This window comes from Ornithodoros turicata, chromosome 3 (assembly GCF_037126465.1).
Source record: "Ornithodoros turicata isolate Travis chromosome 3, ASM3712646v1, whole genome shotgun sequence".
NCBI lineage: Eukaryota > Metazoa > Arthropoda > Arachnida > Ixodida > Argasidae > Ornithodoros > Ornithodoros turicata.
Genome location: NC_088203.1, coordinates 57,763,767 through 57,781,753, shown reverse-complemented (window position 1 = coordinate 57,781,753; position 17,987 = coordinate 57,763,767). Strand labels below are relative to the sequence as shown.

The 17,987-nt window shown below is 46.7% G+C and overlaps 2 protein-coding genes across 5 annotated transcripts in view; one reads left to right on the top strand and one right to left on the bottom strand.

Annotated features, from left to right (window-relative positions):
- Nucleotides 1-3,830, top strand: part of LOC135388499 (peroxynitrite isomerase THAP4-like) — a 73,157-nt gene extending 69,327 nt beyond the window's left edge. For all 3 annotated transcript variants that reach the window (XM_064618081.1, XM_064618079.1, XM_064618080.1), the window contains one exon: nt 3,560-3,830. In XM_064618081.1, the coding sequence (XP_064474151.1) occupies nt 3,560-3,620 (61 nt within the window). In that variant the 3' untranslated portion in view covers nt 3,621-3,830. The remainder of the gene's footprint in view (nt 1-3,559) is intronic.
- A 1,323-nt stretch (nt 3,831-5,153) lies between these two features.
- Nucleotides 5,154-17,791, bottom strand: LOC135388497 (uncharacterized). 2 transcript variants are annotated; one of them, XM_064618076.1, is made up of 7 exons: nt 17,655-17,791; nt 12,120-12,416; nt 11,724-11,948; nt 9,847-10,161; nt 9,345-9,566; nt 6,753-7,091; nt 5,154-5,486 (listed from the first exon to the last, which is right to left on the bottom strand). In XM_064618076.1, the coding sequence occupies exons 1-7, from the start codon at nt 17,689-17,691 to the stop codon at nt 5,275-5,277; spliced, it is 1,647 nt and encodes a 548-aa protein (XP_064474146.1). In that variant the 5' UTR covers nt 17,692-17,791; the 3' UTR covers nt 5,154-5,274. The 2 variants fall into 2 exon arrangements, with proteins under 2 accessions (XP_064474146.1, XP_064474147.1); XM_064618077.1 differs by having other exon boundaries at nt 11,724-11,933.
- Nucleotides 17,792-17,987: the final 196 nt, after the last annotated feature.

Sequence of the window (17,987 nt, the reverse complement as noted above, 5' to 3'; positions counted from 1 at the left end):
TTTGCAATGTTATACAGTGGATATGGTTTTTATAACACAATTTCTACACCTACTCGTGTTACAGAATACTCTTCAACTCTACTTGACCTGTTTCTAACGAATTGTTAAAGACTTGTGTTGTAACAAGTGATGTTAGCGATCATATACCGGTATGCTTGATTGCACAAAAAGTTATTGAAAATAGGCCAAAGAAGAGAACATTACAGCTTGTCACAGAAGACAGACTGCCAGCTTTCCAAAATGATATTTGCAACATTGACTGGAATTTTGTGTTTTCTTACGACGATCCCAACGAAGCCTATGATGTTTTCTTTAATACATTCTTGACGGCATATACATGTTGTGCATGTTGTGCATATGCTGTTGTGACAAAAACATTAAACAAAAAGTTCCGTAAACCTTGGATGTCACCAGAGTTGTTAAAAATTGTACGGCAAAAATATAAGTTATATAAAAGCTTTGTGAAAACAAAGGAAGCAGCGACGTTAAAGGAATACAAAAAGTTCAGAAATCAGGCTACAAAAAATTAAAAGATGCTAAAAGGAACTATTACCTTAACTTGTTTTGCAACACCCAGTCGACTAAGCATTCAAATACTATATGGAACAATTTGAATTGGCTGTTGAACAGGGCACAAACTCGCCTTTGCCGAGCGAGATTAATATAAATGGAGAAATAGTAGACGATGTTGATATAGCAGAGTGTTTCAACTCCTACCTAACGAGTTTGTTTTCCCACAAGAATGATAATCAACCAACAAATGTCTGATGATTTTTCATATAATTCTAGCCAGTCAGTATTCCTCCTTCCGGTTGATGACACCGAAATAATATCTGCGTTTTCCACGCTAAATATCTCTAAATGTCTTGATATCTTTAATAAGCAGATTGCACCGGTAAAACATGTTCTGCGCGACAAAGTACAGTGTCTTTCTTGACACATCTATTTAATCGTTGTTTGACAGTTGGGTCAGTCCATGCCAAACGTCCCAGACATTGCGCTCGACCATCCCCGATTTCTTTCAAATAAATTGTGGTTAATTGTTTCCATGCAGCCAATGTACTTACCGGCTTATTTTTGCCGCAAAAATTTTTTTCGTGCCGTGCCGGCCTCTTGAAGATTACAATTTGACATGTAACCTACCTGGCGAAAAAAAATTATAACAAAATAGCTTTTGCGCGAATTCCAACCAAATCTCTTCTGAGTGAAGGCAAAGCATAATACTTTCGTGCCAAGACCAGTTGAAGGTTGATGGACACCTTTTATCGAGAGTTTATGCCCCGAGAAAACTAAAAAATTTCGGGAACTTTTGGAATTTTCTACGGAACTCTGCAAAGTTTTCAGAGCTATTTAAACTGTTTAGCTCTGCTGTGTAGGAGGCATAGAACGTGTTAAAAATATTTTGAGGCGGCGCGCAGACTTGGAAGAGTACGCAGAAAAAAAATCATGAATTTCGAAAATATTGCTTTTCACCACATATTCAGCTGTCAACTGCACACTGAGGTGGTCCTGATAAAAATATGAGACAAATTGCATTTGATAGTGTGCCCCTTGAACATTTATTTTACAAAGTTTCATCGAAACACTTTTTGTTTTAGCAGCGAAAAAAAATTTTGAACTTGACCACCCCCGCACTCATCCGGCATTGCCTCTCAAGGCTGCTTCACCCGAAGACGCATCGCCACCGCTGCCGCCAAACGCACACGGGGGCTGCCCAAACCGAAATGCGTTCTACAGCGAAACAAACAATCAAATAAACAAAACAAAAACTAAATAAATTAATCTTCCAAGCTTCAAGTTCTCACAAGAACGGCCTACTGCGGCGACCCAGTTCAGTAGGAGCACTGGGCCTATAGGGATGTACTTCGGTGACAAGGGGCACAGGCGGGCTATTGAATAACCTAGATGGGTAGAAATCCAGCGAATCGGTAGAATGTAGGAAGGGAGTTTCCTCAGGACAGAAGCCGCCGATATTTCGAACAGAGACTGTTCTTCTTCTGGGCACCGTCCTCATCATTGGCATGGTATTTAAAGGGTTAGGTGTGACGTGTTTAAAGGTTCATGCGAATTGTGGGTCAACAGCCCGGAGGGAAGAAAGGTTCCGTACGGGCTTCTACGGCCGGAGTGAATGGCTGCTTTCTTAGAGTGTGGAGGCGATTATGTGAACGTAGTGATCTAGGCTACAGACCGGTTACAGAAAAATGGAAGGTTCACAAACACGTGGACGAAACGGGACAACAGGCAAGAATTGGCAAGCATAGGCCTGTTGCGCTGGGCCAGGTGGCGCAGCAAACCTTGTGTGTCAGCGCCGCTAGTGGCGACGTTTTCAACACACGGCCGCTCCCTAGCAGACGACACTCAGTCTACGCTGGCTAACTGGGTGTGGCGTTATCGTTTATTATCTGTTTTCCGGATTGAAAAAAGTCAAAAGGATCGATAAATTATTTCTGAAAAGGTCTCTGAAACATGTGTACAATGCGCGGCACGATGTGCATATGCAGAACGCGTGTATGTCGCGAATGACGCTGTTTGTTAGAGTGTTCAGTGTGCTTCTCTGGTGCACTGGGGGTGCCAAAGTATAATTCTGAGAAAAATCAGGCTTAACAAGAACGTGGCAAAGATTAATTCGCAGGGTGCTCACCGAATTCAATGGGGACTTAACAAAACCCTCGCCGTTATAATTGAAGATAGTTTAACAATATTAACGGGACATCTAAAAGAAACACAAACTGTTTTGTGGTTCAACACCCAAATAGTTGCTCTTTCCTGGGACCTCTGAGCGAACTTCTCGACTATTTAGATTTGCCAGGACACATGGCTACACGAGTTCGACAGGAAAGCGCACGCTGTTAACAACCACCTCATCCACATGCGTCAGGTACACACCAACGTTATGGTTATCACACACGCAGCTTTCGAATACCACGCTGAAGCACATCTCGCTCGGGACCTGCATGGTATTTATGTTATTGATGCCATTTAAGTGCAGGCTGTCAGAATGATTAGTTTTCAGATTCTGTAACACCATTTCCTTTTTAACGTGTGCGCATTTTGATTTGCAGACTAGGATGTGTCACGTCACGGTCTCTTTAGTAACGTTCACTTCAGAGAGTCCCAGAATGTTTAGCACTGCCTCAAACATTGGAAACTTGCGTTACATCGAGGTAGGCGAAGGTCTGCAAACTACTTCACTTTCTAGTCGTTCAGCCCCTGATCCATGCTGTGTGAAAGTCACAAAAAATAAAGCATGGACTACTATCCCTTCCCCCACGTGAGGAGTGCTGGGATTACCTAACGTCGCCCATTCTCTAATTTTGCCATGGTGTTATGCAACTGTATAGAAAAAGGTTTCGTCCTCGAATTGTCAGTCGGGAGTCAAACGGGTTCTGCACAAGCATAATATGATCCTACATGTATGGATAGGGATATATTTGACACTTGCGTAGTGCCTGAATAAAAAATAGGCATAAATTTCAGTTCTTCAGTAAACGAGCTGCATCCAACATTTTTACATACAGTCGTTTATAGTTTTATCATATATATTGTTTCTTTTTTTCAGCGTATCTTGGAAACGTTCCTTCCTGCTACCCACAGTCGTCTTCCACCCCACACGTGTGTAAAGTAATCAGGATCTGTCCATGGACCCGAAAACAAAGGCCTTGCTTCCAGCTAACAGTGATACAAGTACTGCGATTTGCCATATGCGATATGTCATTGTGCAAAGAGGGGAAGTGCTCACGATGTCTGGTAACTTGCCAGCATGTTTGCAACTCTAGTCAGTGTTTACCCAGTATGTTAATAGAAATAAATCTTGTACCAACATCCATGGATCCATGGTGCGCCTTTGAATTGTGTAGACATACTGTGCATGAACCACACATACCTGCATGTGCACGTGAGGGACATATACCTGGATGAACCAATAGGCCACTAGTGCCAAATTTAGGTATAAATTATGTATAATTTTAGACATCATGGCTAATACATGTCTATATGGCGGCTCAGTGGATAGACAACTGCTGTCCCATTTGAGACATTTGGTCTAAAAAAAGGCTAAATCGATGCTATACTTATCCGGCTAATCGTATTTTAGCGCAACGTCAGCTGGGCTAGGGGAAGGCTAGGGGACGGATAGGGAGCAATACAGCTACTTTGTTAGACGTCTAATAGACATTCCCAAAGTCTACACTTAGGCGTCCTCTAGACGTATACTAGCGCACCAAGCGTTGCCTGGGCCGATACAAAGCAGCGCAGTGTGAAGTGGTAAGGAGATTACTCAAGTGTCACTTATGTTAAGCTCTCAAAACTTACACGATAACTTGCAAACACGCGGGCGCGCCGAGAACAGGACTTTTGGCGCCTTGACAGGAAAAAATATTTTCTACATTTCAACATCATCGAGACAGGTTAGGACATACAACATGTCCGGGGCATATATATTTGGGCTTATTGTTTGTGTCTCTATCACCTCTCTAGGTAGCTCTCGCTTTGACTATGCCCCCCCCCCCCCTGTGCAAGCGTTTCTATGGTTTCATGTTCTCAAGGCCTATGGTTATGGTTAAGCATATCCCAGTGCAGTGTTTCCTATCTCTTAGAATTGTCCGGCTGTCGTGAATCAGCCAGCGGGGGCGGGCAATAGGCATTACTTTTTTCTTTTTTTTTAGGCCAAGGGTTTCAATAGTATAATTCTCGCAGTAATCTCCACGAAAGATCGATGCAGCAACTTTTCAGATAATACAATAAAAAAGAAGGAGAAGGAACAACAGGCATGCCAGCTGGCGATGACAATGACAGTGACAACCCACATCTGGTGACTCCGTAATCGGATAGTCACTATATCTTCTAAGCGATGTATTGTCACATATTAGAGCAAAATGGTCTCGTTCCTCATATCACGTAAGATTTAAAAAAAAATATTCAGTAGAGTGGTGCTAACGGCGTGAAGTGAGGATTGGTGGGACCCACAGAAATACCGTCTCCAATTTACAATATCTGATACCACATTTTCAAGTGAATTTTCCTCTAAACAGGTATGCATTTCTTCCACCCGTCGGGCTCTGTGATATTCGTATAATTAAACGGTTTTCCTTATCTTTATTTCCCAACGAAAATTCAATGCAGTCTACGAATGCACCGACACTGACATCGAGAAGTATAGGATTATTGTGTTTATTTCGGAAGCTTCGATAACAACACAAATATCCTTATAAGAAACGATAAATTCACATCGGATACGTAAAACGCCCGATCATGTATGCATATGATGTCTGTTCTTCAGACAGCGGGGGTGGTGTGACCTCCGAGGGCGGTGAATGCATCGTTCACCACTTCTCCCTGTGCAAACACCTCCAGAAACTGCAATATTTTTTTCTTCAGCCTCTCTTCAAACAAAGTGTTCTGGTTTTCATCGCTGCTAAACTTAGCTGGCTTGTCAACGTACACGTCCACATCTTTCACAATGACGTTCTTCAGTTGAAATTTCCCACCTGCAAATGTTACGGGAGTCAGAAGGATTGCTTGTCCAGTGACGAATTTTCTACCAGCTAGACATGTCCATAACATTGAAAGTGAGCAGGGGGATACGGACGGAGGTACAACGCACACAGAGGCTCACACTAGCAACTGCCATTTAATACGAAGGAAGACAAAAATGAAAACCAGACCAGAAAACCTTAACGTCCACGTGTGATCCCGTATCTGCATTATTTTAGACACATAATTAAGATGGTGGGTTTTAGCTACGGTATAGATATAGTGTTTTATAAAAAAAACGTGATATACAAGATTCCTACGACATGCCGCGGCGTATACATTGGACAGACGGGACGGTATGTCAATGATCGTATTCGAGAGCATAAATTATATTTGAATAGCTGAGTCCAAGTGCCCCACGTGGAACTGCAGACTGTGTCTGGAAACGTGTAACTGCCTACGTGTAAGAATGCGGAGTCCTTTTTAAATATACGGAAATCATAGGGCGTAACAAAAAACCACGTGGCAGGGAAAGCATAGAAGTCTTGAAGATACAAGGGACTGGGAAGGAATGTGTTAGTCATCCTTCTGTGATGCTTTCCAAAGAATAACTGCGGGTTTTGTATGACTGATGAATGTTTTCCTCTTTGCTATCTTTCGTAATAAATGTCAGTTGCTAATTGAGCCTGTGTGTGTGTTGTTCCTTCGTCCGTAATCCCATGCTTACTTTCAATATCATGTATAGTTACCATGTAGCCCGCCTTGACGAATTACATATTCATAATAAGGGCGGCAGAAACACAAATATCCAAATACCATGCGAACAACCAGCCGCAGTCTGGCACAAGCGTGGCTGTCTGTTGGTGTGATGTTTGGTTATTTGTGTTTCCACCGCCTTTATTATGAGTTTGTACCAACTGCCCAACTAGTCTTAAGTGTTTACAACACATATTTCATGTTTTTCTTGGAAGTAGCACAGTAGGAAGGGTGAATGTTTGGGCCTGTTGGTACACAGTATTGGAGAAAGGTAACTCGTGTCTTCTTCTACTTCTTTTGTCCTGTTTTTTACCGCTGGTTACATTTCTCCAATACAGTAGGAAGAGTCAATCCTGTACAGACATGCAAGAGGGCGTCGTAACGTCCATAAAGCAAACAATTAAAGGTCAACTGGGAAATAGGAGGTATGCAATTAGAGCAAGGTGGTGCTTATTTTCTTGTCTACTCACAACAAATTTTCTGACCTTGATTCACAAGGCCAGTAATGATATAAACGCTCGTACCTTCGGCATCTGTGCGCTCCACTTCCACCACGCCTTTTATTACATCCACGACCACGTGAAACTCTTCCCTGGGCTCGGTGGCTACAGCCTCGTAGGTGACACGAAGGTCCTTCAGGGATAGAATACTCTTATAAGCCCCATGAGAACCACGGGCAGGCTTGAGAAACGCGCTCAGAGGCCCTGCTCTTCCGTTGGAGAATTTCACGTTCCTCGTGGGTCTTCCAGGTACAGAAATTTCGAAATTGGGAAAATCCACGTGGTCATCGAAGACTGCTTTGAATGGCTCTTTCCTTACTTCAGTGGGTCCCGTGGTGACTGCACGAAGTGGAGACAACGACCCTGAAAATGAATTTTTTTGTACGAGGGTTGCGGTAGTACATTTGCATAACATGCATGTTGAACGCAGCATATTCCCCCTTGTCCCCCACTCTTTCCTGATGTCCTGTCTCAATGTTCACGTCTGTACGCTGCTCATATATAGCCACAGCTTCGCGACGCTAACAAGGAATTAAAAAAATATATATAGAAAGAACGCAGCTTATGTATGCGAGAACTACAGCAACGTCTTGCAGTGGAACGTATAGACCCTTCCACTGTTTGCAAACAAATGGAGCAAACCGGAAAACTTACGGGGTACAAATCCAGCTGGCGCTCCCTCGCGTCGCGGAAGGGTATATATATACAGCAGTATATATAACAGTATTATATATACAGCGTGCTTTGTCGAGGTGTAAGGCAAATTTTCCAAAATTCATGGTTCATTTAGAATAACTTGCTTTTTTGGTAACGGTTATTGAGACATCGGCCAAGATATAAGCAGTGAGCAGCTTATTTGCACACGCCTGTTAATTTTTTTAAAATTCCGTGTTAGCGCCGCGAAGCAACTGTGGCTATGAGCGGCGTATAGACGTGGACAGATGAAGAGAGGACAGCAAGAAGGAGTGGGGGACAGGGGGGGGTTAGTATGCGTCCTGGGCCGACTTCAAGGGGGACTGTGCCGACATTTGTCTGGAAAGTCTTCGGAAAACCCAGGGAAAACCTCAGACAGCACAGCCGGTGACAGGATTCGAACCCGTGTCACCTCCCAGTCTCGGCGTGGAAGACGCCTGTTAATTAAATAAAAATCGTCATATTTAAATTTTATTTCGGACGCTTCCGGAACCTCTATTTTACGTATCGGGCCTGTCAGCGAAACATATTCCAGGAAGAAAAACCGTTTCGACACTCAGTGATTTTTTTGGGGAACTAATGGGTTTCAGTTTGAATATTGCTCGCGCCGTGAATCGTAACAATGTGCTCTTTCGCTCAACTAGCTGACACTATATTCATCCACTCGGTTCGCTAGCGGGCGTGTCGGAAGTCAAGTTAAGGAACAGCCATGAGTGAACTTCCGCCGTACCCTCTCTTTCTCTACCTGGCTGGCAGCGCGTGTGCGTTGTATATCGCTGGTGGCTGTGGCAGTGTCCCCTTATCACGACGGTTAGAAGCGCTTGCACCGAACTCGATAGAACGAATGCCCGTATGATCGAAACAGGCTTTCGTCTCCACTGTATATTATTTTAGCAGTGGAATGCGAAGTGCCGGGTCCTTCTTATTTATTCTTGACCAAGGAGAAGAATTGCACGCTCACTTAACGGTGCTAACGGCGAAGCTGCGGAAACAGAAGAAAATGCATTACAAAGCAGACCGTCGTGTCGTGACACTCTGGTCCGTAACATTACTGTAGGGGTATACACACAGCATACGGGACGACAGTAGCCTTTATAAACTGGGCAATTGTTCTTAATTGGTTTGAAGTGATGCTTATGATTGGGCTACACGTTATTGCTAAGATGATGGTGACACCATCCTTGGGCAATCCCAAAACAGAAACCTGGAAGGATGGCGTCTGCAGGAAAACCCTCAGTAACGCGGGCCTTTCTTGATCCTTTTTTAACTCTCCAGCCTGTCGTACAAATTGATGTCCCCAACTATCGATGCAGTTTAAATGGAGTCAGGCAAGCGATTTCGCTACCCACGACGCACAATGCTTATTGTTGTTAATAACTTGAAGAGCAGGGCTTAGTACCTCGTATCAATTTTGTTGCCTTTTCTGTTTTATCACCTCTTCGGAATATCGAAACGAAGATGACAGCCTCACAGGGCGCGGAAAGGATAGCGTGGGATGCAGGGACTTTCATCGTTTTCAAAGCATTACAAGAGAAAGGAAAGAGGAAAGTCACGTATCTGGTCATGAATGTTCGCATCAAGTCTTGAACGATAACTGTCGCTGCCGCTTGTCATCCCGCAGTGGGGGTACCATGTCAAACGTGTAGCAGTGACTTATAGTACAAGCATATGTCGCGGACAAATGAACCATGCGAAAAAGCAGTTTCATTGAAAGGAAGATTCACATGCGCTGAATAAAATCACCCGTGCGACACGCGTGAGACAGTTGTTCCATACGAGTACTGTAATGCAATGGCCTCGTACTCTAACGAAGAGCGTGCGGACATGACCTTGGCTTTTGGCGCGGCTGATAAGAATACCGCGATATAACTGCGATATTCTTCCATCTTGCCAATTCTGGTAGCTTCAACAAAACATACAAACCGACAGTGGTCGAGGTTAGTTGGGGGATATCAGCTCCGAGGTACGTCAGCGCGTCGTTCACCACTTCTCCCTGTACGAAAAGCTCCACAAATCCCAAGATTGTTTTCTCCACCTCCTCTTCAAACAGAGTGTTCTGTTCTCCATCGCTGCTGAACTCAGCTGGCTTTTCGACGGACACGTTCAGATCTTCGAAAGTGACGTCCTTAAGTTCAAATTTCCCACCTGCAAAGGTTGCAGATGTGAGGAAGTTGCTTTTCGAGTGACGAAATTCCTAACAGCTACATATGCCATTCATTCCTTGGGGATCAAAGCAGGAGGGGGTCATGTCCGTGTAATAAAAGAGTAAGAGTCCGTACGAGCAATGTCCATAAAATGTACATTTAAAGGCCTACTGTAAGCCGGAGGTGTGCAACTAGAGCAAGGTGGTGCACATTTTTGTGTCTACTCCCAACAAGTTTTCAAGGTTCAGTTACAAGTCCAGTAATGGTGTAAATGCTCGTACCTGCGGTTTTTGTGCGTTGTACTTTCACCAAGCCCCGTACTACATCCACTACCAGTTGAAACTGTTCTTTTGGCTCTGTGGCTACAGCCTCGTAGATGACACGCAGGTTCCTGAGTGATAGAACGCTGTTATAGGCCCCATGAGAACCACGGGTAGACTTGAGAAGCACACTCAGAGGTCCTGCTCTTCCCTTGGTGAATGTCACGTTCCTCGTGGGAGCTCCAGACACAGAAATTTCGAAATCGGGAAAAGCGACGTAGTCCTCGAAGACTGCTTTGAATGGCACTCCTCTTACTTCAGACGGTCCCGGTGCGACTGCACAAAGTAGACCCCAAGGTAAGTGGAACCAACGGCTGTGAAAAGATTTTTTTTTTCTGCGAGGCTTACGGGAGTACATTTGCATAACGCGCATATTGAACTTCGTCATATGTCGGCGAGCATATACAGCGAGATCTTTTAGTGGAAGGTATTCTACAGGGTGTTTATTTCTATCCTTTACAGAATTTTAAGAAAAAGTTATGAGAGCACAGATATACAGCACAGATGTCGTTTTTGCAAGAGTTATGTGGCCAAGCGGACATCCTCTCGAAGAAAGTATGCAACTACAAGACGACTAGTTACTTAAAATTCATTAATTAACTCTGTAACTCAGGGGTTTCGTGCAAAAGGGAGCTAGCAGAATGATAAACTATCCTCCTTCGCCATTCCTAACTATCGCCATTCCACGTCTAACAAAACCTGAAACACGCATGTGCGTCAAAATATACATCCCTGCTGCGACCAGCCATGACAAAAATATCTAACCGAAACCAATTAACTACTGCAAGAAGTTACCCGCTTCGGTGGCTGATTTTTCTCTAAAAGGTGTCCACCGAAGGTTCCAAAAGGGGTAGTACCCATTTTCATGCCGACGGTGCTCTGGTTTAGAAGTTATGTTTGTTTCAGGAAAGGTATTTGAATTTTCGTATAGATAATGAGCGCCTTCCACTCATTCCCACGGGGTGCAGCTTGTAGGTGGTATCAGAAGCTTTTAAAAACGAAAGTTATTTGATTGGTGTACCCGTTCGCGAATTATTTAGTCAGGGAAATTAAACGAAACACTCTGTATACAGGGTGCTTTCTCGAGGAATGAGGTAATTTTTCCTAAATTAATGGTCTATTTTAACTTCCAAAACACAGTACATATACTGCGTGGCCTGATTCGACGTTACATCCTTTTAACCGGTAGCGCAGGTCTCAATGAGATTTCAATAATTAATAAAAATGGGTTAGTGGTTTAAATTAGAAAGTTGTGCAACAGAGCCCTGAGGTGCCTATCCCGCAAAAAGGGAAACTCAAGCAGCAACATGATCTTGGCCGACTATTACGAAGGGCTCCGGAAACTGAAGGAGGCGCCCAAGTTACGTGGTGTTAAGGTTTTCGACTGAAATATTTTCTACGAGCTTTAGGGCAGTGCATTTGCAGGCATGTTGAACGATAACGTATGCCTATGAGAATTCATTCATGAAATACCTGAATAATGAATGCATTCAACAAGAAGATATCTGTAATCTGTAACAAAACGGTATAACCGGCTGGATCTCCGGTCATATCGCGATTGGTGAGCATAATGCAGCTATAGAGCGAGAGATAATTCTCGTGACGCTCTCATGGAGTGATCCGTGATCATAATATCTCTGATAGCAATTTTATAATAGATTACTCGCATCGGTTATTAATAATGTGATCGCAACTCCCTAAACTTCAAAACACATTAACATGTGCAATAGTACCCAGTGGTGCACGTAACATGTGTCTCCATAGGAGTCCGTTCTGGAGGTACCTTTGCACGAAGTATGTCTGAGACAGCAGTTCAAATGTATCGGCGTTCCACCAACCTCGCTTGCTTGTATCAACGTCTAAAACTTCATTCAGCACACCACTGAATAGTTCTGTCCGCGCGACCTGCTTCAATAGTTCCAGCAATTTCTTCTTGAGCGTGTCGTCGAACAGTGCAGTCTGCTTCCGGTCAGTGCCGAACTTCACTGGTTTCCTGACATATTGGTGTAGAGCCCGGACACGGACGTTCTTTGCTTCGTACTTGCCTCCTGGAAAACACGCACCTGTCAACGTTGACCCAATCAACTTTTAGATCAATCATTCAAGAACGTGTAACAGGCATTTGTGATTAGATAAGCAATAAGAAAGCATCTTCTGAAAACCAAGAAGATAGATGGCTCACAAAGGGACAGAACTCTTAAGCCTCCTCAATTCTCAATACGGACATCATGTACCTGCTGTCTTTCTGCTGTCCAGATGGAACAGGCCGTGAAGAACGTCCACTACAACGTCGAACTCTCGCTCTGGCGCAGTAGCTACAGCCTTGTAGGTGACGTGTAGACCGCTGACCAAGACATCACACGTGTAACGTCCGTAGCAATCACGACCGGGCCTGAGGACCTTGCTTAGTCCCTCTACTTTTCCATGGGTTAACTTGACCTCACTTGCGGGGTGTCCGGGTACATGAAATGTGACGTCGGGTAAGGAGACGGAGTCGTGGTCGAGTGCCTCAAATGGCCCTGCCAAGGCGCCTGTCGATAAAAGGTGAAAATTTTCGTCGTTTAGATGTTAATTCAAATCACTGAGAAAGAAGGATAGGAGATGAAACTCCCCAGGTAAGCAACCGCGGGCGCGCGACCGAGGAAAGTCGCTTTGGGAGAGGGAGCCGGCTGCTGGAACCACCCGACAGATGCTGCTGCAATGCTTATCATTTTTGTCTTTCCGTTTTGCATGGAAACCTGCGGAAAACCCGTACTCTTTGCGAGTAGTAAGGCAGCCTCTACCGTGCTTCACGGATGTATACTGACTGGGAAATATGAAGCATGCTTGTCCTCACAATTTGCGTCGCACGTGTCACTTACATAACGCATTTTGTTCAACGCAAACCACGGGAAAATATTGTGGTCTGTCGGCTCTCGGATCCCTTGAGCGGTCGACGGGAGCGTGCTCGATGAAATGTTTTATGGTTTTATGCTTTATTGCGTCGTCATCGTCATAACTGTGTCGTCTATCAGCCCATACACCACAGCGCATAGTTACATAATTGTCCATCTGACTAAGTGATCATTTGGTGCATTTTGTGTTACATGTTGATGTGGTGTGAGCCAGAATGGTGCCTTTATAGTTTGTCATACATAGTCTTGCAATCTCAATTGGAGTGTTTCAATACTACACATTGTTTGATAGAAGGTAGTCGGAACTGAACGGTCTCATCTCAATAGAGCTCCATTGCAAACACATTTCTGCTCAAACCAATTTTACCTTTTGAGTGTAACTGCAAAGCAGAAACAACTACAGAGTAGAAACTGTCGTTCTACTAGCTTGGGTAGGAAATTCTACATTTTTTTTCTTTTTCCCCTTAGAGTGTACTCTGTAAGCTGTCCAATCCCGTACAAGAAATCCCGCACAAGATCCAAATCCCGTACAAGGAATTGCTACAGCAGTACACCGACTCGACCAAACCCGGTGATCCTCTCCCCCCGTCAAGCACGACGTGACGCACCATATCAAGACTATGGGCCAACCGGTACACACCCGTTTTCGCCACCTTCCACCCGTACGTAATTCATGTTGGAACTGAGCATAATACGTAAATCATCATGCTCGTGGTCGTCTGCACTCCACATTGTTCGGAAGCCTACATCAGGCGACAGGCGACCATGTGGGGATCACCGTGCCCTCGACCTCATTACTGTCCAGGACAGGTACCCCATTCCGCATATCCAAGGCTACACTGCAAATTTGGCTGGCGCAGAGATAGATCTCATTAAAGGGCATCGTCAGATTCTTATGGAGACCGAAAACATTCCCAAGACAGCCACCTCCACAACATTTGAGCTATTCGAATATGTGCGGATGCATATAGGACTGAGAAACCCCGCCCAAACATATCAGTGGTTCATTGGCAAGGTGATCCGTGGGCTACCCTTCTGTTACTACACTGACGACCTCCTCATCGCCGGCTATACACTTGAAGAACACCTACGCCTACGCGCACCTACGCCTCCTTTTCGATCGCCTGCATCAGTATGGCACATCAACTCATCAAAAATTCATTTCGGCGTCTCCGCCATCAACTTCAGGTGAACTTCTTCGGGCACATTCTCGACGCAAAGGGCATCCGTCCCTTACCCACGAAAGCGGAACCCATTCACATTTTTTCCCGTCCGGCTACCAAGCGACAGCTGCATGAGCTTCTCGGTCTTCTCAATTTCTATCGCTGCTCCTCACCACATTGTGCCAGTCTGCTACAACCTCTTCAGGATCTCGTAAGGATCACTCGTGTTAGTGCCGCGAAGCTACTGAGGCTATAAGCACCGTAGAGACGTGACGGATGGAGAGAGGACAACAGGAAGGAGTGGGGGACAGGGAGGTCGGGCCCTGCTTCTGATGCATTTTTGCTCGCAAGAGAATCACCCGCTCTAGCCGGATTACTCATACACCCTCAACATGATGCTCCTACGTCACTTGCCGTGGGTGCTGTTCTTCAGCAATAGATCTCTGGCACGTGGCAGCCACTTTTCCTCTTTTCCTGCACGCTGACCCCAAACTCAACAGAGGTATAGCACCTTCGCTTGTGAGCTGTTAGTTGCTTTTCTCGCCATTCGCCATTTTCGTTGCTTCATCGAGGGAGGCCATGTCACTCTGCTCACAGACCACAAGCACTCATGCACGCTCTCAAGTTACTTCCATCCGACAGCAGACATCATTCGTCTCGCCAAACCCGTCGGGTGGCATACATCTGTGTACGTGCATCAAGGGAGCGGACAACACTGTTACCGATGCGTTGTCGCGCGCAACCATTCACGCCCTCCCCAAGTCTTGCCCACGCGTCTTCGATTTTGCGGCACTGACTGAAGCGCAGCACAGCCATAACGAGCTCCTAGACCTTAACACAAAACCAATCGCACCCCAACTAGTACAGTGATCGCACACTGGCTTCAGCTTAATCTGCGGCTCGTCCACCGGCACGCTTCGCCTTACGTGCCCTGGGCATTCCAGCGCACTATTCTCGAGGCCCTGCACAGTCTCCCGGCATCAGTTTTCTACGATTTCCTAACCTGCCACTACGTCTGGCTTGAAAGGACGTATGAAACTGGACACGTTTGTAGAGGAGGGGGTGTTCCTCTACATGAGTCCTGACCGGCGATGATGGAATGTCCCAGCGGGCAGATGTGCGTGGCCTCACGCTAGGACGGTGCCGGTAGAACTGGCTGGCAGGCGCAGTAGCGCGCGGCAGCAGAGGCGCGTCGTCGTCGTCTTTCACGGGCCGCCACATCACTCCCCCCCTCAGACGCGGAGCGGTGCATGCGGTTGAGGTCCGCGTCGATACCATGAAGAGGAGAATGAGGACGACTCGTGGATGGTGGACGACTGGAGACACGGCTTGCGATTGTGGCTGTTGATGCAGCAGCGGGATGGCGGGAACAAGAGCGCTGCGATCCGGGTGGGTTCCAGTGAAGAGATGTGACTGCCGATTGGTTGAGTGGTTGGGTGCTTGAGTGGTTGCTGATTGTCTGCTGAGTGCGTTGAGCTCTTGTTGACTGCGCTGAGTGCTTGCTGAGAGATTGCTGCCGAGCGTTGATTGTTGCTGAGTGATTGGGTTGTTGAGTGCTGATTGTTGCTGGGTGAGTGCGTTGCTGAGTGGGCGACAGTACCGCGACCGGTACGACAGCGTGAATGCCGGCTGCCGCCAGAGAAGTGCCGGGGAGGTCAATCATGAAGCAGGTGGAGGCCGGAAAGTCAGCTTACTGTGGTCTTCCTGCGGGTCCCCGGTGGAACAGTGGTCCCGGTGCGCCTTGCCTGCTAGAGGGTGGTTCGCTGCTGGTTTGTTGAAAAATTTAGGGTGTTGCATGGCCGAATTACGCCGAACATGGTGCTCGTTGTTCGGGTCACCAAATGTAGAGGAGGTGGTGTTCCCCTACATGAGTCCTGACCGGCGATGATGGAATGTCCCAGGGGGCAGATGTGCGTGGCCCCACGCTAGGACGGTGCCGGTAGAACTGGCTGGCAGGCGCAGTAGCGCGCGGCAGCAGAGGCGCGTCGTCGTCGTCTTTCACGGGCCGCCACACGTTCCTGCATCTCTTGTCAACGCGCGATGATTGGACGGCATACATCGTTCTCACTCACACGATTTCCCATCTCCGTGGCTCCCAGCTCCCGTGGCTAAGTGGTTAGCGTGCTGGCCATGTCACGTCGATACTGGGAGGTACCCGGGTTCGAATCCCGGTGCCGGCTGTGCTGTCTGGGGTTTTTCCTGGGTTTTCCTCAGACGCTCTCAGACATATGTCGGCACAGTTCCCTTAGAAGTCGGCCCAGGACGCACATTCTCCCAGGGCGTCGGTCGTGACGTTGCCCACATACGTGAGGCCGACAACGGCAAGCCCTTTCACCATCACCACTTCCCATCTCCGAAAACCCGCTTCGCACGTACTAACATGGACATCGTCGGTACCTTGTCCATCTCACACGGCCGCCTGTTCCTTCTGACAGTTGTTGACAGATTCTCCCCCTGCCTGAAGCCACCCCTATGCAAGACAGCACTGGTCAGACTGTCATTTCAACGTTCCTTGTCTCGTGAATATCTCGTTTCGGCGTGCCACGAAGCGTCACAACTGACCGCGGACGTCAATTTGAATCCGCCCCTTTTCAAACGCTTTCTGTCTATACCTTAGGCATCGCACACCTTCGAACTACCGCCTACCACCCGTCTGCAAGTGACATGGTAGAGCGCATGCATCGCCAGATGAAGGCCGCCCTTACTGCATTGTGCAGTGGGACTTCCTGGACAGACGATCTTCCCCTTGTCCTCCTCGGGATGTGCACTACCTTCAAAGCAGATCGGGATTCGTCCGTAGCGGAGCTCGTCTACAGCCAGTCTCTTTCCATTCCAGGGGAGTTTCTTGGCACTTGGCTTCCCGAAGATGATCCCGAGCCAGCTGACTATGTCAGTCTTCTGCGTCCAGGCATGCACAAGCTACGTGCTACCCCTACGCGCCAACAACAGCCACACACAGTTTTTGTTTGACTGGATCTCAATACCTGCATTCACGTCTTCGTACGTCGTGACGCTGTCCGCAAGCCTCTTCAGCCCCCTTACGATGGCCCATTTGCCGTCCAATGCTGCCACGAAAAATACTTTCGCGTCAGCATCAATGGTAAGTCGAACACAGTTGCCATCGAGCGGCTGAAGCCAGCTTACCCCGCGGCGCCAGCCCTCTCCGCGAGTCTACGCTCGCGTCCCCTCTTGGCGCCGGTCCTGCAGTTTAGTCTGCAATGCTCGCCCCACCGCCACGCCATGTGACTTTCCCTATCCCCTGACCCTGGACACCGTTACCCTGGATTCCACGGTGGTGGTGGGGCTTGTGAAAGGGCTCGCCGTTGTCGTCCTCACAGAGGTGGACAACTTCACGACTGACGCCCTGGGGGAATGTGCGTCCTGGGCCGACTCCAAAGGGAGCAGTGCCGACATATATGTGAAAGAGGCTATACCGTCCGTCGACGATGACGAACGAGGTTTGCGTTTGGCGCGCGAACGTGTGGCGCGCTTTTGCTTTCAGTTCATTAAAGACTGTTTCTCCATTAATATGTGGTTGACTACAGGTTTATCGTTTTGTCGCCAATCACTTGGAGATTGAATCGTCTTAGGAGTAATTCTACTCCAAATCATTATTTATCATGTGAGAGTATAACGCCTCACGCAAGGTACAAAATATTTGAGACATGAATATTGTATTAGGACAGCGGAAGAATCTGCGTCACTCACGTACCGGCAACCAAAGTGGCGACGATCAATGCAAAACGCATCTTGGCTCTTCTGATGTTTCTGGAGCTAGCCTCAAAGGAATATCTGATGAAGAACAAAAGGATCCCTGGAAGAGAAAATAATGTCCACTATTGTAATGATAAACGCGGGTTCATACCGCTCAAATGGTAGTCTATATAGTTATAATCTCAGGGTTGATCGTGAGGACTGTGTGGGTGATGTATTACAAAGTTCGCGAAAGAAGACTATCTACAAATCTGAATACGAGCGCTGCTACTTCAATGCTCGGTCTACGGCAGGTACACTTATATTGCTTCTTTTACTTCGGAATTGCCGC

Excerpts from the sequence above, each read along its gene's own strand:
- LOC135388497 (XM_064618076.1), bottom strand. The coding sequence starts at position 17,691 with ATGCGTTTTGCATTGATCGTCGCCACTTTGGTTGCCG. Across the intron at positions 11,949-12,119 it reads GGACAGCAGAAAGACAGCAG|GTGCGTGTTTTCCAGGAGGC; the intron begins GTACATGATGTC and ends CAACGTTGACAG. Across the intron at positions 7,092-9,344 it reads ACTAACCTCGACCACTGTCG|GGTCGTTGTCTCCACTTCGT; the intron begins GTTTGTATGTTT and ends ATTCATTTTCAG.